Raw genomic sequence first — 24,009 nt, 5'->3', positions numbered from 1 at the left:
CCAGACCCTTATCCAAGCACACAACCTGGCAGGCCGCAGCAAAAGAGGGGGGACGAGAGAGCGCTCGCCCCCCCTCCTGAACAGTACCAGGCCACATGCCCTCAACATGGGGACGATGGGGACAAAGGGCCTCATCCCCACAACCCATGCCCGGTGGCTGTTGGGGTCTGTGGGCAGGGGGGTTTATTGGAATCTGGAAGCCCTCTTTAACAAGGGGGCCCCCAGATCCCACCCCCCCCGTTTGAAATTGTAACGGGTACATTGTACCCCTACCACTTCACAAAATGTAAGTGTGAAAATGGTAAAAAAACAAAAAAAAAACAACACACACCGTGGGAGAAGTCCTTTATTAAAAATAAAAAAAATTAAAAAATAGGATTTTTGCACTCACCATAAAATCCTTTTCTCTGAAGTTCATTGACGGACATTTCCATTAATCTTGACCGTAGGGTTATTACGCCTCCTTCAGGAGAGGACTAGGCAGAACATGTAATACATGTGAAAAACAACAGAACTGTTTGGTTTCCTGCAGCTCAGTATGTCAACAAGCAGTATAACAAAGTAATAGGAGGGGTGGGGGCTGTGTCCGTCAATGAACTGAAAAAAGAAAAGGATTTTATGGCGAGTATAAAAATCCTATTTTCTCTTTCGTTCATTGACGGACACACCTCCATTAATTTTGACCGTAGGGACCTCCCCAAACAGTGTCATAACGAGGGGTGGGAACAGCAAACATAACTTCACCCACAACCAGGGGTGCTCCCCAATGGAGGAGTCACCACCTGAACCAACCGCATCAGAACTTGTGGTCAACATATGCATCAGAATGCATTGACAATCAAAATGTAACTTTCTCTAACAAAAAGAGAGTGTAAATTGCAACAATTACACGGCCGTCGGCAAAACTTTGCGGCCAAAGCAGGTATCAAAAGATGCGCTGACATTAACTTTTAGAACTTTGTGAAAGTGTGAACTGACAACCAAGTCGCCACCTTACAGACCTGGGAGACCGATGCTTGATGTCGGAAAGCCCAAGAGGTCCCTGGTGGAAAGGGCGGTGACCAGAAAGGGGGGCACCTGCCCCTTCAAGGCGTAAGCCTGGACCACGATCTGTCTAATCCACCTGAAAATGGTGGTCGACTAAACCATCAGCCCTTTTTTCAGACCAGCTACCGAAACAAACAGAGAATTTGACTTCTGGAAGGGAGCTGTGGCAGACAGATATACCCTTAGAGCCTGGACCACGTCCAGGGGCACCTCATTAGGATGTGTCAGTTTAGGACACCGAGATGGTAACACGATGTCTTCATTGAGATGGTAGGCCGAAACCACCTTCGGCAGAAAAGAAGGTTGCGGACGCAACACCACCTTATCCCTGTGGATAACCAGATAGGGCGACTTGCAAGACAAGGCGGCCAGCTCAGAAACCCTCCTGGCAGATGTAATAGCCACTAGAAAGACCACTTTCTGAGAAAGAGTCAACCAGGGAATTTCCCCGATGTTCTCAAACGGCGGTTTCTGAAGCGCCAATAGTACCAGGTTCAGATCCCACGGAGGTAGGGGTGGATGCACCGGAGGGACTACATGCCGGACCCCTTGCACAAAGGTGCTCACCAATGAATGAGACGCCATGGGTCATTGGAAAAAAACAGCCAAGGCTGATAGCTGTCCCTTAATGGTGCTCAAGGCCAACTTCTGGTCTACTCCAAGCTGTAAGAACAGCAAGATCCTGGAAACAGAATAGGTGCGTGGACGCCACCCCATCTCCTCACATATGGAGATATAAGCTTCCCACATTACGATGGTATATCTTCCGAGAAGAAGATTTTTGTGCCCTCAGTACAGTGGAAATTACCGAGTCCGACAGACCTCGGTTCCTTAGCACCTGCCATGCCGGTAAAACCAGTGGCGGTAAAGCAAGATGGAGCATCGGACCTTGTGACAGAAGTCTGCTCGCATCAGCAACCGCCAAGGAGCATCCGCCACCAGACGTACTAGGTCGGCATTCCAAGGATGTCGAGGCCAATCTGGGGCAATCAGTATTACTGAAATCCCCTCAGCCTCCACTCTGCAGAGCAGACATGGTAACAGTTTGAGCGGAGGGGAGGCATAAAGCAGCCGGTACTGCTCCCATGGAGCCACCACCGCGTCTGGCGCGTCCGCCCAAGGATCTCTTGTCCTGGACACGAACCTCTGCACCTTTCGATTGAGCCGAGAGGCCAGAAGATCCACATCTGGTGTGCCCCACCGCAGGCAAAGAAGCCTGAACACCTCCTGATGCAGTGACCATTCTCCTGGGTCCGGCATCTGGCGGCTTAGATAGTCCGCCTGCCAGTTTTCTACTCCTGGGATGTATGGCCAATAGGATCTGAGCGACCTCCCGTGCTGCAGCCAAGCTCGGCATTAGTACCGACTTTTTGAGGTTCAACACCCACCCAAATTCCTGTAGAGTTTGCATGGTGATCGCCACAGCCTCCCTTAATTCTGAGGTGGAAGTTGCTTTAGAAGATCATCTAAGTAACACACGATTGCGATCCCATGTTGTCGCAACAATGCCAAAATTGGAGCCAATACCTTGGTAAAAATTCGGGGTGCTGAAGCCAGGCCAAAGGGGAGAGCCACAAACTGGTAGTGGTCTTTCCCTGCTGCAAATCGCAGAAACCTCTGATGCCTGAGGCATATGGGTATGTGCAGGTACGCGTCCTGGATATCTAGAGACACCAGGGAGTCCCCCTGATGGAGTTCAGTGACTACGGTGCAAACAGATTCCATTCTGCCCCTCTGTACTTTCACAAAGCAATTGAGGGCTTTTAGGTCCAGGATTGCACATACCCCTTCCTTCTTGGGGACTACAAACAGATTGGAGTAGAATCCCTGAAACCTTTCCGTTTCTGGAACAGGCACTATCACCCCGCGGCTGAGCAGGTCCCTTACTGCCCAAACAGGGCCTCCCGGTGAGCCAGGAGTAAGGGTATGCTGGAGGGAAAGAATCTGTTTGGTGGCCAAGAAGGAACTCTATCTTGCAGTCCGATGAAATCAGCTCGCAGACCCATTGGTCGGACAGTCGAGAGGCCCACCGAACTGCAAACTCCCGAAGGCGACCCCCCAACCCGTGTGTCGGGCAGGGGCAAACCTTCATGCGGTAGCATTTTTGCTTGCTGGCTTGCTGGGCATGCGAGTCCAGGGACGCTTATGTCCTCAGTAATCTCCCTGACAGACTGGGAACGTTTACCTGAGGTCCCGGGCAGACGAAAAAGCCTCTGTTGAATGGAAAAGGGGGGCCCTTACCTGCGGCCTGGCTCCTTACCCTTCCTGGACTGTGGGAGCAACGTGCTCTTTCCACCTGTGACATTCTTAATAATGTTCTCCAGCGAGGCTCGAAATAGCAGCTCACCAAGGAAGGGCAAATCCATCAAGGCTTTTTTAGATGCCTGGTTCGCAGACCAGCATTTCAGCCAGATCAGGTGCCGTAGCACCACTGCTGATACTGATGCTCTGGAGAGCAAGGGAAGTGTATCCAGGGCCGCATCACAGACATACTTAAGGCCATGCACCAACTGGTCTGCTAGTTCCAAGCAGACTGGCGGGGGACTGCTTCCTATTCACGGTGCAATAGTTTTCCCACTCAGTAAGGGTGTGCGACACTAATGCAGTGGCCGGTACCGGTCGTAGCGCTGATCCAACTACCATAAACATGGTCCGGCCACTGCCTCGGCCCTTCTGTCAGCAGGGTCCTTAAATGCAGCAGCCCCTTCTACCGGGATCCTGGTTACTTTGTTTAACCTGGATACTGGGGGGTCCACGACTGGGGGAGCAGACCATTTTTTAAGAAGGCTAACGCACCGTCATTCTTTTTGGGACCGAAAAGGTAAGTTGCGGTCTTCCCCATTCCTTGTATATTAACTTATCAAAGTAAGTCAGAAACCGGAACACCTTAGGTGTATGGGCTGGCTTACGGGACCCAAAAGGGACCACCACTCCGGCAGAGGATCCTGCCGCATCCTGTATTTTCAGGGTATCGCGCACAATGGTGATAAGTGCTCGAACTAGCGCTTTTTCCTGCCAGCTCCTGATGCCATGCTGACCCACCGTGTCTGCCACCCTCAGGGACTTAGGATAAGGTGCTCAATCCCACCCTCCTAGCTGCTACAGACTGAGGGGCCCCCACCGCAGAACTCACCACCCTGACCGAGTGCTGCGCCGTGCTGTTACTGATGGCTGTGCCCTGTGTCAGCTCACAAGTGTCCAGGAACAAAAATTGCGCTGTTCTCAGGCACAGGAACCAGCGCTGTGGAAAAATACCGCGCTGAGGCTACAAGAAAATGGCCGCCGGGCGCCCTTGTATAGAAAAAAAAATCACAGGGAAAATGGCCACCAAACTCAGAGAAAATGGCTGCTGACCATGCTTCTCACAGAGGATGGCCGACGATCAAACTGTACACAGAGAATACACAGACAATGGCGGCGGTCAGCGCTATGGAGGCAGCACATGCAGAGCCCACAGACACCAGCAGAGAGACAGATGACAGAACAGGGACAGCCAGCGCAGCCCCCAATCAAGGATCAGACCCCCCCCCCCCAGAGGACCCCTGTCCCCGGTACACACACCGCACTACAGCCCAGTCATGTAGCATCCCCCACGGGGGAGGGAAAACGGACAGGGAGAGAGGGATTGGAGAAGAGGGACCACCTAATCGACCTCCCAGAGAATGTCCAGCTGCTCTGTCCCGCCGAGACAGGGAGAGCTGTACTTACCATCCAGACGAGCTGGAGGCATCCGATCACAGACCCACACCCGAGCTGTACGGGGTGGCTGCGAGTCATGGCACACTGTGACAAAGACATCCGTAGTCCGCTCATATGTGTGCCCCGGAGCATTGCACTCACCGGCCGCCCCTGGAGCCTGAGGGGCATGTCGTGGCCGACCCAGTGTGTAGCTAGGGCCTGCACACGCTCGATGGCCAGGCTGGGGAGACTACAAGCATCTATATTATCCAGCCTGTCACCCAGCCGGCTGTTGATTTAAGATCCTGTGATCGCAAAAGGCAAAATCCAGAGAAAATCCCAGGACTGATGGTCCTGCAGGGAGCCTAGGTCCTTCTCTTTCACTAGGCAGAAAAAAACTGAGCTGCAGGAAGCAGGCTGAGGGGTTATTGCCAGAGGGACCTGTACAGTTCTGTTGTTTTTCACATGTATTACATGTTCTGCCTAGTCCTCTCCTGAAGGTGGTGTAATAACCCTACGGTCAAGATTAATGGAGCTGTGTCCGTCAATGAAGGAAAGAGAAAAAGAGATTCCAACAATGTAATCTAATAAATCCATGCTCCTACTCCAGCGATGTAATCCAATTCTCGATCTCCAGTGATGGATGATCTCCAGCGACTCCAGAGAAGAACACGCTCAGGATCCTGCCTCCATCGGAGGCACCCAGCCAATGAAGATGCGCCAGCCTGACACTTCTTAAGTAGCTGAGGGGGGGGGTCACCCGACAAGGGGAAACGCCAGGGTTTCCCAGTGACTTGTGCGGGTGACCCCGCCCCCTCTGATGCAATGTAACTCTTTGAAGTTCAGGATGTTTTTTTCACAAAGGTGAAACAAATTCAAAATACATATCTCTCACTGTTTTCCAGGATGAGGGTGAACCATCATTGTGAATGTGGTTTATGAGCAGGTCTAGTGGGCTTAGAATGGGAGGGCCTGCTGAAAAAAACAGGCACTGCAGTGGATGGGGAAGGCTTGTCCATATAGTATGGGAGACCTACTGAAGAGGAAAGGATGATTATGAATAGTGGGGTAGAAACTCCCTTCCCTCACAGTAGCCAACACAATGTGTTTTGTTAAAGTGGTTATTAACCCACCTTCGGTAATTGACATAATCTGTTCTGTCTCCTCAAACAGTGCCCCCCTGTCTGTGTTTCATTAAAAAAATACCTCCTTTCACCGTATCTCACAGCGGCTCCCGGCGCTCATGTAACCAACTGTGTCTCCTCTGTTCATCTTGCAGAAGCAGCGGGTGGGACCAAGGTTTCCTTGCTGACGTCAGCGAGGAGGGAGAGGAGACACGGCTGGTCGGGAGATACGGTGAATATGATATTTTTTTAATGAAACACAGAGAGCGGGGCACTGTATTAGGAGACGCAACAGGTAGTTTATAGATATACTTGTTATTCCTGCAGCAGGAGGGGGATGGGGTGGCACTGTCACTAGGTGACATGCAAAGGGGGGGGGGGGGGGGTAGGATAGAAGAGACATACACAGAAGAGCAGGCTGTGGATGATGGAGGCATGCAAACAGACCACAATGTCAGGGGCTCAGCAGCCATGATTATAATGGTCTGTTTGCAGAGGGGAGGGTATAGCCAGGCAGGATCAGTCAGGTATTACAGGTGTTGCAGGGTGCCAAATTACACAGCACAAGCACTGTGCTGTATAACATGCTTTAAAGGAACAGAATCTGTTTTTTTTGGGGGGTTAACAAACGCTTTAAGGGATTTTTTTTCAAAAAAGAGGAGTTTGCCTTCAAAGGGTATAATGTAGAAGGCACCTTCCAAGAGAGCCATCCTTTTATGCACAGAAATGAAGAACATTCTGGAGAGTTGGCTTATCATATTTTCACATAAAAAAAATAAAAAAAAAGCAGTGTAGAGGGCAAATCTGGGATGATTTAAATGCAGTGAAATGTCCCAATCATTGCTCCAGTGCAGCTTGCCAAGGACTGGGAAACTGTCAAGATAGCAAATGTGGGTTACATGGCAGGACCTGCCAAGGTAAAGGAGGACTTCAAGACTCTGCAAACATCTATCAGCAGATTCCCTAAAGGCAGAAGGTTTTTTTTTTTATCTTAATGTATTCTATGCATTAAAATAAATAAAAAATCTGTGTGAAGCAGCCTCCCCAGCACCCCCAATACTTACCTGAGCCCCCTCTCTGTCCAGCGATGTCAACGTGCCCCTCAGCCGCCCCTCCAGATTGGCTGAGACACAGCAGCAGCGCCACTGGCTCCCGTGGCTGTCAAAGTCAATTAGCCAATCAGGAGAGAGGGAGGGCAGGGCCGAACGGCAGAAACATGTCTGAATGGAGACTGAATGGACACATGGAGCTGCAGCTCGGCTCAGGTGCCCCCATAGCATAGACAATTGTGCGGTCTTGGAATGCTGAACCCAAATAAAATTGTTATCATTTTCTTTCCACAAATAGAGCTTTCTTTTGGTAGAATTTTATCACTGCTGGGTTTTTTGTTTTTTGCTAAAAAAAAAAAAAATGAAATCCATGCAGAATACAGAAGTTTTTCTTAGTTTCCGTCAGTAAATTTTGTAAATAAGTAATTTTTCTCCTTCACTGATGTGTGCTGATGAGGCGGCATTGATAAGCTGCTCTGATAGGAACTGATGAGGTGGCACTTATGTGGCACTGATGATGTGGCACTAATATGCCGCACTGATGAGCATTGATGGGCAGCACCGATAGGTGGCACTGATGGGCACTGATAGGCAGCACGTATGGGCAATGATAGGTGTCATGGATAGGCAGCACCATCGGTCATTAAAGGGCAGCAGTGATGGGCATTTGATGAGCAGGCACTGATGGGGAGCACTGAATGGCATCACTGATGGGCACTGCTGGGGCTGATCAATGCCCTGATTACCTGTACAGTCTCTAATGTGAGGGGATGCTGCTGATCAGCTCTCCTCGCCTCACATTCTGTCAGTGTAATTTTACTATACGGCAGGCGGGAGGTAGTTAACCGCTTGCCGACCAGCCGCCGTCATTATACTGCGGCAGCTCGACACGATCCCGTGAATTGACGTAGCTATATGTCGGCTCACGGGATCGTGATAGCAGGTGCGCACGTCCACTCCACAGTGGGGGATGCCAATGCTCGTGGCCGACAGTCGTGATGATCGTGAGCAGGAGACACAGAACAGGGACGAGTGAGTGTAAACCCACACTTCCCTGTTCTGTGAGGAGTGACAGATCGTGTGTTCTTATTAGCTAGGAACCATGATACTTCACTTCCACTAGTCAATCCCCTACCCCTTCAGTTAGAATCACCTCCCAAGGAACACAGTTAACCCCTTGATCACCCCCTAGTGTTAACCCCTTCACTACCAGTGAAATTTTTACAGTACTGATCGCTGTATAAATGCCAATGGTCCAAAAAACATGTCAAAATTGTCCAATGTGTCCGCCAGAAATCTCGCAGTCACGATAAAAATTGCAGATCGCCGCCATAACTAGTAAAAAAAAAATAATGATAATACAAATGCTATAAATCTATCCCCTATTTTGTAGATGCTATAAATTTTGCGCAAACCAATCAATATATGCTCATTGCCATTTTTTTTACCAAAAATATGTACAATACATATCAGCCTAAACTGAGAAAAAATTATTATAGCAAAAAGTACAAAATATTGTGTTTTTTTTTCAAAATTGTCACTCTTTTATAGCACAAAAAATAAAAACCGCACAGTCAATCAAATACCACCAAAACAAAGCTCTATTTGTGGGAACAAAGAGGATGTCAATTTTGTTTGGGTGCAGCGTCGCACGTCCGCACAATTGCACGCAGTGCCGAATCACAAAAAAACGGGCCGGTCACTCAACAGCCAAATCGTCTGGGGCTGAAGTGGTTAAGCATGATCAAGTATAGGAAAAGGCTTTATAGGAATAGGCCTCTTTTTAGTGCTCAGGAGAATATGTGGGGGTGAGAAGCGGGAGGTCTTTCTATCCAGTGACTAGAATGCACTGCGTCAACCTATGATTCCACAGTAGCCAGCATATAGCAACAAGGTCAGCATCCCCGTTGATTTCTGAAAATGGAAGAGTAGCAGTTACATGGGTGAGACAAATCATTTACCACTGACAGAAAAGAGAGATGATCAGCTTTTATTTATTTAAAACTTTTATCCCAAAAGAAAAAAAAAAACTGTTGCTGTTGCGTCTCTTGCACACTGGACACTATAAAAAACGACAGTAGCATTAGCTGTAGAAAGCTGTCGTTATTCCAGTAGTGTTTTTTACAGCTGAAAAACTCCTCTTAAAACCCACTAGTTCTGGGGGGGGTTTTCCAGCCAGAATACGCCCCTGCCAAAAAAGTTGATAACAGCTTATGTGTGCATGGGATAACATACTGGGGAGTTTACTGGCTGCAGAAAAAAATGCCGGAAGCCAAAACCAGCAGCTGTAAAAACGTCCCGTGTACATGAGGCCCTCTACACGGTTGACCACCCCCTCCTCCTCAAAAAAACGTTACTCCCTTGGTCTCCGTGACTGTGCTCTTCAGTGGCTCTCATCCTACCTATCCCAACACACCTTCAGTGTCACTTATCACACTATCCGGCGGACTTAGTCTGGCGGACAAACCGCCGTAAAGTCCGCTGGACTGTCCGAACGAGCGGACCTGCCCACACACGTGACTTTTCCGGCGGACATAATCCGCCGGATTATCCACCATACTTTTGAAATAAACGGACTTGCCCCCACACACACACACACGGAGGAAAGTCTGTTCATTTTGAGAGCGGCTCCAGGTAGCCGGGACTAGCGAAGGAAGCGTCGCTGGCCCCGTCACCTGGTATGGAGTTAAAGGGGAAGCCTTACGCCGAAAAAATGGCGTGGGGGTCCCCCCCAAGGTCCATATCAGACCCTTATCCGAGCACACAACCCGGCCAGTCAGAAAAGGGGGTGGGGACGAGCGAGCGCCCCCCCCCTCCTGAGCCATACCAAGCCGCGTGCCTTCAAAAAAAAAAAAAAAAACACACAACGGTTAAAATAGTTTATTGCACAGCTCCGGGGGTCTTATTCCGTCTTCAGGGGTCTTCCCGCCGGACTCCTCTGCTATCTTCTGCTCTTTTGCCAGCTCTTTTACTAGCGGAGGAGCCCGGCTTTCTTCGTCATCACCGCCCTCTTCTTCCGACTTTGGCGGTCTTGTCCCCCTCTTCGGTTCTTCTTGCCAGGCCTCCGCACCTTCTTCTAGCTCTTTTACAAGCGGTGGCACGGTCTTCTGTCGCCACTGTCGCCGCCTTCTGTTCTTCTCTTCTTAAAAATTTTCACAGGTGAATGGGTAGTGGTACATTGTACCCCATACTCATTCACATAGGGTGGGGGGCCGTGATCTGGGGGCTACCCTATTTAAAGGAGGCTCACGGGTTCCGATAAGCCCCCTGCCCGCAGACCCCGACAACCAACAGCCAGGGTTGTCAGGAAGAGGCCCTTGTCCTCATCAACATGGGGACAAGGTGCTTTGGGGTGGAAGGGCCTCCCTTCCCAAAAGCACCCCCCCCCCCCCATGGTGAGGGCACGTGGCCTGGTACGGCTCAGGAGAGGGGGGCGCTTGCTCGTTCCCACCCCCTTTCCTGACCGGCCGGGTTGCGTGCTCGGATAAGGGTCTGATATGGACCTGGGGGGACCCCCATGCAGTTTTTTCGGCGTAGGGCTTCCCCTTTAACTCCATACTAGGTGACGGATACCTGGAGCCGTGCTCAAAATGAACGGACTTTTCTCCATGCAGGGAAAGTCCGTTCATTTCAAAAGTATGGTGGACTAGCACACACGCGGCCGTATTGTCCAGCGGACACATTTTGGTGCAAAACTACTTTCTTAGTCCGCCGGACTTTTGGGTAAAAAAAAAAGTCTGCCGGAGCTCACACACTGGGGGAATGAGTCCACCGGACTTTTCCATCGGATTGTTTGATCATGTGTACGCGGCATTACAATTCCACTTCCTCCACTCCTCTTCCCTTCTCTGTCGGAGTCCCCCAAGGTTCTGTTCTTGGACCTCTTTTATTTTCAATCTACACCTCTTCCCTGGGTCAGGTGATAGCCAATTGTGGCTTTCAATATCATTTCTACGCTGACGACACACAAATCTATCTCTCCACCCCTCAACTCACTCATCACTAACTTACTAACAGACATATCCGTATGGATGTCACACCACTTCGTCAAACTCAACTTCTCCAAAACCGAACTTATAATATTTCCTCCCCCACGTCCCTCTTCCCCTGACTTCTCTGTCAAGAGCAATGGCACAACCATCCACTCATCCCCACATGTCAGGGTGCTAGGTGTTATCCTGGACTCTGAACTCTCCTTTCAGCCCCACATCCAATCACTTTCCAAAACTTGCCGCCTCAACCTCCGAAACATCTCTAAACTACGTCCCTTCCTAACCAATGAAACCACAAAGCTCTTCATTCACTCCCTGGTTATCGCTCGCCTTGATTACTGCAACTCCCTCCTCATTGGCTTACCTTTAAATAGACTATCCCCCCTTCAGTCCATCATGAATGCTGCTGTCAGACTCATCCACCTTACAAACTGCACAGTGTCTGCTTCAAAATACTAACACTTACTTACAAAGCCATCCACAATTCTGCCCCCAGCTACATCACTAGCCTAGTCTCAAAATACCAACCTAATCGCCCACTTCGTTCCTCCCAAGACCTCCTGCTCTCTAGCTCCCTCATCACCTCCTCCCATATCAGCCTCCAGGACTTCTCCCATGCCTCGTCCATCCTCTGGAACTCACTACCCCAATCTGTCAGAATGTCTCCAAATGTATCCACTTTTAGGCAATCCCTGAAAACTTTCCTCTTCAGAGAAGCCTATCCTCCCTCCATCTAACTGCACTATTTTCTCCATGAGCTCATCCCCCAAAGCTATTACCCTTTTTTATAACTTGAGCCTCCCACCTAGATTGTAAGCTCTAACGAGCAGGGCCCTCTGATTTCCCGTCTTGTATTGTATTGTAATGTCTGCCCTAATGTTGTAAAGCGCTGCGTAAACTGTCGGCGCTATATAAATCCTGTATAATAATAATAATAATAATAATAATAAAAGTGTGAGCTGGAGTTCAGCTTCAAATGTGTTACTGTATCTAGATCCGCTAGTCAATCTATAGCTCCCCTTCTCCCAGACTGACAATGCTACTGTCCAAAAGCACTCTTGTTGTCCGCCATCCAGAGTAGAGGCACTCTAATACAGGAGGTGTGTTACTGGCCAGATCAGCAGGTGAAAATAGAGGGAAAAAGATGAAAAAAGATGAAAAAAGAAAATTTACAGCTATCACAGTTGATGACGGATAAGCTGCAATATCTATATCTTTTTGCTTTGGGTTTATTACTACTTTAATATACTATAGGGGTTTTTGTTTCCTTGTTTTTTCCGTAAAAGTAATATAAAGAATTCAAAGCAAAAAGTGTTCCAAGAAAATGATTGTTTTTCAGGTAATACAAATAAATAGTACAGTCTTAATAGTACATAACAGGATGGTATTCTGGAACCACAGTCCAACTGAGTCGTGGGCAAAAGCAAACAAAAGGCTAACAGGCCAATAAGCGACAAACCAACAGGTTAACAAGGGCAGCTTAAAGCGGAGGTTCACCCACCCCTTCAAAAATTAAAAGCCAGCAGCTACACATACAGCAGCTGCTGGCTTTTAATAATATGACACTTACCTATCCCTCAGCTGCCGGGTGCTGCCGCTGCCATTGTGGGTAAGGGAACCTGGCAGTGTAGCCCTAGGGCTTCATGCCAGGAACCCTACTGCGCATGCGCTCCGCTCCTCTCTCCTATTGGCCCGGCGACAGGGGGAGGAGAATAGAGCCAGGTGGTAATGTCAATAGCCGTGGCTGGGGTTCCTGGAAGTGGAAACAGCATACCTTTACCTAGCCTTAGACTAAAGCAGCACTGTTTTACTATGTAATGTCCTACTGCTGATTGTCCTCTCTACGTATGATGTTCATTTTTTCTATGTAAAAGACAATGCTACCCTTTCCCTCCCCTTCCTCCTTCCCTCTGACCCCCCTCCTTCCCTCTAACCCCCTCCTTCTTCCTCCCCCCTCCCTTCCCTTTTCCCCCTCCCCCAGTATACCCTCCCCTCTCTACTTCTCCCCCCGTTCCTCCCTAATCCCTCTCCCGATTAACCCCTCCTCAGAGCTGTACCTATTGGACACCTGCTGTTAAAGTTCACAATTTACATGCTAACATGACTGGTTAAGAGAGTTGTTGGTTAGAAAAATATTGTTGTATTACCAATGAGCCTTTCCCCAACTCTGCGGTGCACCCACCCTTCGGTTAGTTTGCTGGCCATGGAATCTGTGTGCTACTTGGTCGGGTAATACAGTCTTACCCCTTTGACATTTACTATCCAATGGATTGCCCTACACTACACACACCCTGCCCTTCCTCTCCCCCCTCCTTCTCCCTCCTATCTTACTATTTCTCTTCTTTCCTCTTCTGGTTGGATGGTTTGCATGGTTCTCACACCCTGAATAATAGCTCTCCCCACTCCCACTAATGGCCCCTCTAAACATACTTTCCCTTAATGTTGAGGGACTCAATGCCCCTAATAAAAGGGTTAAGGCCTTCCAAACCTTTGCACCCCTGAAGGCCAACATTGTTGCCCTTCAAGAGACCCACTTTGAGGTCCGAAATAACCCCCAAATTTTTAACTCGTTACCCTCAGGTATTTACCACCTCTGCTGCAACAAAACAAAGAGGGGTCCTGTTGGCCTTCCATCACGCCGTGCCATTCACCCCATTATCAGAAATCAAGGACCCAGTAGGCCACTATATTGTTCTGCTAGGCCTGCTGCAGGACATAGAAACTACATTTGTCTCCTACTATGCCCCCAATAACCCAAACCCTTTTTTCTCACATCTTTTGCAGGTCATAAAAACACACTGTAAGGGTACACTATTTATGTGTGGTGACTCTAACTTGGTACTCCACCCACAATTAGACAAATCTCCTTACACACCAGAACAATACTCCCCCTCCACTCAGTTCCGCAAGCAACTTCAACAGGCTTCTCTCCTTAATACATGGAGGGAATGCAACCCCTTAAAGAAAAACTACACATCCTATTCCTACCCGCACAAATCCTTCTCTAGGATTGATCATATACTTGTTCCAATAGCATCCTCACCTATTTTACTTCACTCCAGTATACACCCCCATCACCTGCTCAGACCACTGTGCAGTGATTACCACAGTCTCTTTGTTGATACCCCAGGATAGAGACAAGACTTATAAATGAAGCACACCTAACTAACCAGTCATACTGCTTCGACATTTAACTAGCCCTCAAAGACTATCTCTTCATGGTTTCATAGTTAGTAAGGTTGAATAAAGACACCAGTCCATCCAGTTCAACCTGAGTGAGTGTTTACAATTGTCCCTATCCCTGTACATCGCACACTCACATCGGCCCCTACCCTCAAGGAGCCCACAATCCAAGGTCCCCATTCATATACTAGGGCCAATTTTGGACAGAAGCCAATTAACCTACCAGCATGTCTTTGGATTGTGGGAGGAAACCGGAGTACCTGGAGGAAACCCACGCAGGCACAGAGAGAACATGCAAACTCCAGGCAGGTAGTGTCGTGGTTGGGATTCGACCCAGCGACCCTTCTTACTGCTAGGCAAGAGTGCTAACCACTACACCACTGTGCCGCCCAAAATCTCTTGCTTAACTCCACACCGGAAATCTCCCAGTTCTTCTTTGGGAAGCACACAAAGCAGTGATTAGGGGTAAATGTATTTCAGTTGCCACGCACCTCAAAAGGGACGAGAAATTATACCAGAACAACTAGAATCAGGCTTTCACCATAATTTCCTCCAATTTCAGGCTTCCCCCACCGAATCCCATAGACTGATCTTAGAGAAAACTAAAATAGAGCTGGACCTCCTTTTGGCTGAATCTGTGGATAAAGACATACGCAGATCCAGTCACATGATATATACAAAAGCTAAAAAACCGAATAAATTTTTAGCTCTACGCCTTCGTCGGCCGGAATGGACCCATAACCCCATTAGACTCAGACTGGCTAAGTAAGCGGCTAGCTAAACTTTATGATGCGAAAGCCTCCTTTCCTCTGAATCAAGCAGAGACACCATTTCAAAGCTTACCAATACCTAAGCTGTCTGACACCCGTCGTGAGTCCATGGAGAGCCCAGTTACGGTCGTGGAAGTTCTCACCGCTATAAAGACACTTAAACCCCATAAATGTCCTAGCCCTGACAGCCTCCCTAGCACATACTATAGAAAATTTGCAGATACGTTAGCTCCTCCTCCTCACAAACTCTTTTAATGCTCTACTAAAACAACACTCCTTTGGTCGAGACACATTTACCGCTATAATCTTTATGATTCCAAAACCTAAAATGGATAGTACCCTTTGGTCCAACTATAGACCCATATCCTTACTAAACAGATATAACAATCCTAGCATTACGACTCAATCCAATCATTGGGGGGGTTGATCCATAAAGATCAAGTGGGCTTTATACCCCGGGGGCAAGCCAGCGACAACATTCGACGCGTTATCTTACTGCAACATTTAGCCAGATCTCGTAAAATACCTTTGCACCTCCTGTCTCTCGATATAAGAAAGGCGTTTGACATGGTCTCCTGGTCTTATTTACACTATATCTTGCAGCGCTGGGGTTTTGGCTCACACTTCCTACAATGGATAAGCGCCCTATATACCCAACCCCAAGCATATGTAAAGTACTCTGGGTTTCATTCTGAATTTTTCCCAATTTAAAGAGGGACAAGACAAGGCTGTCCCTTATCCCCATTCGTTTTTGCCCTTGTGATTGAACCCCTCGCAGCCCTGATCACAACAAACCCAAATATTCAAGGTTTTGAAGTAGCCTCCACATCTCACAAATTATGTCTATTTGCTGACGACACACTATTATTCATTACCTCACCACATATAACCCTTCCAAACCTCATTCAACTATTAGACAAATTTGCACTGGTCACAGGCTTGGAGGTCAATCAAGCAATATCTAAGGCCTTCAATGTGTCTCTATCACAAACAGAGTTCAAACTTCTACAAGAGAATTTCCCTTTCCTATGGTCCACTTCATCTATACCTCATTTAGGAATTAAATTGGCTAGCAACCGGACTCGCCTTTTCCACACAAATTATCTCCCTATGCTGAACCATTTGTCCCCTCTACTTAACACCTGGCAACCCTTATGTGTCTCTTGGCTTGGGTGGATTGCGGCAGTGAAAATTTCATTGCTACCTAAGCTCTTATATCTCTATAGAGTCCTCCCAATCGCGATTCCACCCTATTTCCATCGAACAATACAAATTTGAGTATTCAAATATATATGGGGCTCCACGAAACCCAGGGTTCCACAACCCATCTTGCTTCTTAACAAACTCAATGGAGGCCTATGGGGTACCCAATTTTCTGTGTTACTACCACGCAGCCCAATTGGCCCAAATCACACTTTACCATGCAAAAGCTGAAACACCTCTATGGGTTGATTTGGAAGCACTATTACAAACCAAATAACGCAACATTCCCTAAAAATTTGGGACAAACTACGAAAATCATTCAAACGAATATCCCCATACTCCTTTTCTTTCTTTTTTTTCTTGGCCACCCACATTTCTACCCTGTCCACACCAAACCAGCCTCATTCCAGGCCTGGGTCCAGGCAGGTCTGAGTCGCATATATGGTCTCTGGCAACGCTATAAAAACATTTCCAGCCCTACAAGCACAAACTCAACTTCCACATCAGGAGTGTTTTCGTTTTCTTCAGATCTCCCACTTTGTCCAAACATTTTTATTAGGGTCAAATTCAGAGCTGGACAACCTATGTTTGAGGGTATATGCGACTCAGATCCACATGCTGCAGGTATCATATCTCGTCTCTAGATCCATCTCACATCTCCCTCAGCTATGCTCCCATCATATGCTCTACAGCAGAAGACTGGACGAATATATGGGCTAACACCAAAATTTCGTCCCAAAATGTTGCATCAGAAGCAAACTACAAAGTTCTCATGTGGTGGTATTTGGTCCCGGTTAGGATCATCAAATTCCTACCATCCAACGCTTCGGGGGCTGTGGCGAAAGAGGTACACGAGCACATGTATGGTGGACATGCCCAACTGCACAACGCTTATGGGCGACAATATTTCAAATGGTTTCTACCCTGCTTCGCAAATCTCTCGATCCTGACCCATCCTTTGCCTTACTGAACTACTCACCATAGGACTATACTAGGGCACAGCTACGTCTTCTCCTTCAACTCACTACTGCAGCCAAGCAAACAATAGCTAGAGCTTGGAAAACCCCAACTTTAAGCATTATTGAAGTGAAGAATAGCGTCACCCAGCAACATAGCAAAATTGAACCAATTCTGGACAAAATTCCCCAACATCTCAAAATCTGGCGCCCATGGATAGACCATTTTCTACCTCCTGATTTTGACAAACACCTCCTAGAACCTAGGCCCGTGCGAGCCACCTGACCACCTTTCCTCTCGTCTATTTTTCTCCCTTTCTTCTTTTCCTTACCATTTTTTGTCACCCTTCCCTCCTTCCAACCCTCCTCTTAACCCAATGTACACCACCGGTAACATAACTTACTAATATATTTTGTTTCGCTGTTACCATGACCACCTCCTCATGGGGTACCACCTTAAATGAATCTGCCCATGGTAATGGGCCCTTGCCTCCTCCGATATAGTAATCTATGATATCAACCTGATTGTATAAGATATCTTTGCCAACCTAAACTATGTATCACCTCTCTCAATATGTCTCCGTTATACTGATTCATCAAAATGTACTCTGTTCATTGTACTTTTTCTATGTTAAATTGTCAGTAATTGTTATCTACCGCTGTTAGAAGATGATCAGAGACAGACTGTCAGAAACCATGAAATCAGACCGAGACAGAAGTAAAGTTAAATCACACTTGATTAATAATAAAAGTAAAAAGAACAAACGTAGTCAAAACATAGCCAAAGTTCAGTAACCGGAATAGATAGTCAGCCAAGCCAGAGGTCAGGGATCAATGTAGTGGAACAGCAAGCAGATCTGGAGCCAGAAGGGATGTTAGCAAATCAAGTCTTTAAACAGGAATGCAGGCGATATGCTCTGTGATGTTGACCAAGGCAAAGGCAGAGATCCTTTGGGCTGGATGGCTTAAGTAGACAGGACTGACAAGCAGGATATCATCAACAGCTGAGTAACTGTGGAGTGATAGGAACTGGCAATTAGCCGACAGGTGAGCGGCCAGCTCTGAGAAGGAAGGGCTGAGCCCAGCCCTGACACAAACTTTGTAGGAGAGGTAAAGTCAGCCTGCTTGTGGTCCCTGCAGGCCAATGACTCTACCAAAGCTGAGAGATGACCCATAAGTTCTAACAAATGTTGTAGTAGAAAATCCCACCTTTCACAATCAGGTGGAATGGGCCACCCAAAAATGGGGTTAAGCAGGAAACTGAGGAGGGAAATGAGTGAGGGTGGGGGCAGAGATCTGCATTGACACTGTCAATACCTTAAGGAGAGATGCTGCAGACAGACACCTGCTGGAATTTTAGCCAAACCTAAGTCTGTGCCATTCCATGCATGTGCAGTAAGCCCGACTTAGACGAAGGCTGCAAAAGCCCAGTGGGGCACCTGGGTCAATGCCCATGAAACAGCACCACATTTAAACCATTAGTAATAGTCGGGAAAGCGTAAGTGTAGCGCTTAAACACTTAGGGTCATGAAAGACATGTGCCCAAACAAATATAAAATCAAAACATGCAATAGTGCACAATATTCAATATAAAAGTCCAGTGAACAGTGGTGAAACTAATTCGTGAAAGTCTCTCTTGGAGGACTCGAATGTAGATAGAAATGTATCAATGATGTCAAGAGACGATAACCAAGGAGGGATATGTTGCTTGGATCCTGGGGTACTATAGACACACAATGAGGTACTCTTACCAACAATAGTGGACGCACATACCATATGGTAGCGAGTCAAATACGCGTATGTTTCTCCAGTTGGATGTAGCAACAAAGTTCTGGTCCGAAGGGCACACCATAAGGATGTAGACTCGTGTCCAAGGATTATCTTCGGCTCATCCGGGGTCTCAAACTCAAACCCCTCAATGATCACAGATGATGGAATATAATGCAAAAAATAGGAGAAAAATGTTCCATATGGTGCAGATCAACCAATAATGCTTTATTGGGATATATTCTCACAATTACGGAGACATGATATTAACCAGGCTTGAGTCCCAATCCGTCCCCCGGAGTGTGGTTAATTATCCCCATTGGCCTCCTGTATGTGGGATTGTACCCCCCTTGGTATTCTTCCAAACACGGGAGATAATTCCCATAACTATCTGACTATAGGGGACTATGGGGAATATGTGGGGTTAGGTGGGTTTCAGATTGCAATAATGTTTCTTTTCCCCCTTTTTTTCTTTTATTTGGGTCCTTAAGAAATTTTAATATTGTGTCCAATATGTGTTCTTCTAGACACTCTTAGCTTGTGGAATATATATTATTTTATTCTATTTTTAATGTTAAAATTTATATGTAGATGTATAGGTATACTGCTTGGTGACAAGTTAGGGGACTGCTTTTATATACAAAATCCCTTATATCGCCAATTCAGTCTTATTTTTAATGATGGTACTATAGACACACACCTCATTGTGTGTCTATAGTACCCCGGGATCTAAGCAACATATCCCTCCTTAGTTATCGTCTCTGAGACATCATTGATACATTTCTATCTACATTTGAGTCCTCCAAGGGAGACTTTCACAAATTCGTTTCACCACTGTTCACTGGACTTTTATATTGAATATTGTGCACTATTGCATGTTTTGATTTTATATTTGTTTGGGCACATGCCTTTCATGACCCTAAGTGTTTAAGCGCTACACATACGTTTTCCCAAATTCGTCTGACTTTGAGTGTTAGCTGCTACAGAAAGTAATTTTTTCTATTTTCTATTGGTTTTGGTTTAGCGCCTGCAACTGAATGTGTCACAGCTGGCATTACAAGGTCAGACCCTGAGGCAGGGGTAGGTATCCTCGGCCCTCCAGCTGTGGTGAAACTACAAATCCCATCATGCCTCTGCCTCTAGGAGTTAAGCCTGTGATTGCCAGGGTCTTGCAATGTCTCATGGGACTTGTAGTGTCTAAATAGCAGGAGGGCAGAGGTTGCCCTCCCTTGCCCTAGGGGGACCGGAGAAGCACCTTAAGTTCTCATTTAAAGAGCAACGGCCCTTACTCACCCCAGCCAGATACACAGGGTGTTAAGGACAAGCCCGATTCATGCAGTCTTGGTCTATCTAGCAAGCATCTAAGGAGTCTTCAGGGACTGAAATTAACCAGAAAGTTAGAGCTCAGCCCTAGCCATGTAAAGCATCCTGCAACTAATTCAATGCATTGTACCAACATGCTTAGCGGAACGTCAAACACAGGATCCAGGGCCTGGGGACATTACAAGCTGTCCCTGCATCTTCTTCTTATCCGGGTATGGTCCTTCAGAGCAAAGTCGAGAAGTAATTGACTTGGAAGCTACAAACAGGAGCCCCAGTGGCTCTGCCTGAAGATACCTCTTAACAGAACCAAAACATGCCTTGGTAAAAAGTGGAAAAGGCTTTACTTCTCTTTGAGCACTAACAAAAAAATCAGGGGCATGCTAGGAGCAGGAGGAATTATACAGGGCTGTTTTTACATATTCGCTTGCCAATGGATCAACTCTACTGATGGCGGCATTAACCCATCGGTTTCAGAATAACATACTGTGTTCTGTATGCACACTTCATTCCATTAAACCATCCTTCTTTGTTAGAGGGACTGAATGCACCCCATTCTTCCTGCGATTAGTAGAACTTACTCGAAACACTTGGCTCTTGAACCAAGTGCTTCAACATTAGAAGTATTCCCTTCACAATTTCTGAAACGGATATAATGCTTAGTTTAGTTTATTGTTATGCACCCAGGATTATACTATTCTTTGGAAGTTTTATCACCTCATGTGAGACCTCTTAGCATTTAAAACTCATACTAGACAATCTGCCTAGCTTATGCTAGATGTGCATGGCCAGAATCTTGGTGTGCTACAGTGTAACTGCTAAAATATTTATTTAGTTTGATATTACTTGATGGATTCCTTCCTTTTTTTCTGCATTTCTGTTGCCCTCTTGATGTGATTATATGTTGTTGTAATCACTGTACCAAGGAAACTCAGCCCCACATCACTCACCTTCTCCTACAAGACTCCTACTATAGGTGCCCCCAATATTATGTTTCCAGCGTGATTCCGTCGCGCTCGTTCTCGGCGTCAGGCTTCTCTAACCAGCGCAATCCCGTCACGCTGGTTCTCGCGCTGGCTGCAATAGGAAAATGTCACATTTTCCTATAACAGCGAGCACGAGAGATAGGCGACAATGGCTCCTCTCTAATGAGACCTGCATGCTTTCAGGGGCATATCTGGTAGGGATTTTAAGGGGAATCCCCTACGCTGAAAAAACGGCATGGGGGTCCCCCAAAATCCATACCAGACCCTTATCCGAGCACGCAGCCTGGCCGGTCAGGAAAGGGGGTGGGGACGAGCGAGCGCCCCCCCCCCCTTCTGAGCTGTACCAGCCTGCGTGCCTTAAACATGGGGGGTGGGAGTGCCGCAGGGGGCCCCCCTTCCCAAAGCACCTTGTCCCCATGTTGATGAGGACAAGGGCCTCTTCCTGACAAACCCTGGCCGTTGGTTGTCGGGGTCTGTGGGCTGGGGGCTTATCGGAATCTGGGAGCCCCCTTTAATAAGGGGGCCCCCAGATCCTGGTCCTCTACCCTATGTGAATGAGTATGGGGTACATAGTACCCCTACCCATTCACCTGGGGAAAAAAGTGTTAATAAAAAAAGAAACACACACACACACACAACACAGGCTTTCAAAGTAATTTATTAGGCAGCTTCGGGGCTCTTCTTGCCGGGCTCCTCCGCTATCTTCTTCCAGCTCTTTTACCAGCGGAGGAGCCCGGCTTTCTCCTTCATCGTTGTCGCCGCCAACCGGGGGTCTTCTTCCGACTCCTCCACTCTCCCCGGCGTCTTCTTCTGGGCTCCTCCATTATCTTCTTACAGCTCTTTAACTAGCGGAGGAGCCCAGTCTCCTCCGTCCTTCTTCCCTCTGCTCTTTTCTTCCGATGCTGACACGACGCTCTCTCCCACTGTAATGCCGTGTGAGTGCTGTGCGATCACTTATATAGGCATGGGGCATGGTCACCGGGTGATGTCACATGGTGGCCCCGCCCCTTATGACACCAGGTCCCGGGGCATGATGGGACTGTGACGTCATAATGGGCGTGGCCGTGTGACATCACCCGGTGACCACGCCCCGTGCCTATATAAGCGATCGCGCAGCGCTCACATGGCATGTGGGAGAGCGGATTGTGTCAACATCGAAAGAAGAGAGAAGAGGGAAGAGGGAAGGGCAGAGTTTTTTTTTCCCAGGTGAATGGGTAAAGGGTACTATGTACCCCATACTCATTCACATAGGGTGGGGAGCCGGGATCTGGGGGACCCCTTATTAAAGGGGGCTCCCGGATTCCGATAAGCCCCCCGCCCGCAGACCCTGACAACCAATGGCCAGGGTTGTCGGGAAGAGGCCCTTGTCCTCATCAACGTGGGGACAAGGTGCTTTGGGGTGGGGGGGCCGCAGGGCACGAGGCCTGGTACAGCTAAGGAGGGGGGGCGCTCGCTCGTCCCCACCCCCTTTCCTGACCGGCTGAACTGCATGCTCGGATAGGGGTCTGGTTTGGATTTTGGGGGATCAGCGTAGGGGGTTCCCCTTAAAATCCTTACCCGACCTAAGGGCCTGGTATGCCTCTGGAGGTGAGAACCCATGTCAGTTTTTTATTTAAAATTTGGCGCAGAGTTCTCCCTTAAGATACATACCAAATACAGTGCCATGGTATTGGCGGGAATCCAATTCAGATCCCCGCACCAGTGTGAACCCGGCCTCAATGTCAGCGCTGCTTGTCGCTTATCAGGAAAGGAAAATAAACATTTTTCCTTTCCCGATGCGAGCCAGCTCGGCGTTGGCTCCCACTATGGGGTTTGCAGGGTGTCAATCTCGCCGATAAAAGTGCCAAGATTGACACAATATCGCGGGCACCTACTGTACACGCATTTGATGAAGTGCAAAAGTCAGTGCCCGAAGCAACATTACAGGTAATCCTCACAGAGCTGGTTTTGCAAAGTTTGCTCCAATCTGGAAGCACTGCTTCTGGTGTTGTAGAATAAGGCAGTGAAGAGGTTGATAAAGAGTTGACTGGGGAATTCAAATTAAATAAGAACTAGTAAGCATAGAAACGTCTCCATGAAGGGAGAAGTACTCCATCATCTAATGGACACTAGCAAAAACCTGAGGTCTCACGGAGTGAGATAAAGTAAAGAAAGTGGTATCAACATGGTGGGAATTCAAACAAGCAGTGCTTTGTACATGGAAATTCTAGCTTGCACACCTGCCATTTATAAAGTAGTTTCTTGATCATTTTATCAGCAGTCTTTCACCATCAGACAAGAAATCATGCATAAAAGCTCAGAACTGAGATTATACTGAAGTGAAATAAAGAACCAACAAAAATACCTAGAGTAAACAGATGTACTTTCAACCACATGTGCCTTTTACAGTTTTGTGAAGGTGCATGTTAGATGACTGTCACTTAAAATGCTATATTATTAAATGCTGACATTTTTGGTAATAAAACGGAAACGTTTTCTTCTGATGCCATATATACACTTATTTATACCTTCTAACATGAACAAGGGCATTACCTCATCTGAAGCCTCCAGCTTAGGGTCAAACTGGCAAAAGATCTGCGCCAAATCTTTACGGATCACATTTGCTAAGACATTTAATCTTCCTCTGTAAAGTAACACATGATAAATGTGCAATGCATTACAGACCGAACAGATTTATACTCTCCACTACAATCTGTGACATAAAACATAAACAAACTTATTGTAGTCACAAAACTGAGGAAAGATGTTTTACTCAAAAAACAGGAGAGCCAATCCCAACACATAATCCTTGATTTGAAGAAAAAGGAAAGGCTGTCTAATAACTGCCTTTAGTAGTGTGTTATACAATCTGCAAAAGAAAGCATCTTTTCACTGGGTGCCATGTGACAGCACAATTTCTGGTCAAGAGTGTCTTGTTGTATTCCTCGAGCAATG

At 47.3% G+C, this 24,009-nt stretch overlaps 1 protein-coding gene across 4 annotated transcripts in view; it reads right to left on the bottom strand.

Moving 5' to 3' along the window:
- OGDHL (oxoglutarate dehydrogenase L) overlaps nucleotides 1-24,009 on the bottom strand; it is a 344,487-nt gene that overhangs the window by 149,891 nt on the left and 170,587 nt on the right. For all 4 annotated transcript variants that reach the window (XM_077454880.1, XM_077454883.1, XM_077454884.1 and 1 more), the window contains one exon: nucleotides 23,608-23,698. In XM_077454880.1, the coding sequence (XP_077311006.1) occupies nucleotides 23,608-23,698 (91 nt within the window). The remainder of the gene's footprint in view (nucleotides 1-23,607; nucleotides 23,699-24,009) is intronic.

Source organism: Lithobates pipiens, unplaced genomic scaffold (genome assembly GCF_037356315.1).
Source record: "Lithobates pipiens isolate NorthernLeopardFrog02 unplaced genomic scaffold, aLitPip1_a1.2 Scaffold_25, whole genome shotgun sequence".
NCBI classification, from domain to species: domain Eukaryota; kingdom Metazoa; phylum Chordata; class Amphibia; order Anura; family Ranidae; genus Lithobates; species Lithobates pipiens.
Note: the sequence above shows the minus strand (reverse complement) of the source record. Positions and strands in the feature narration are given on the sequence as shown.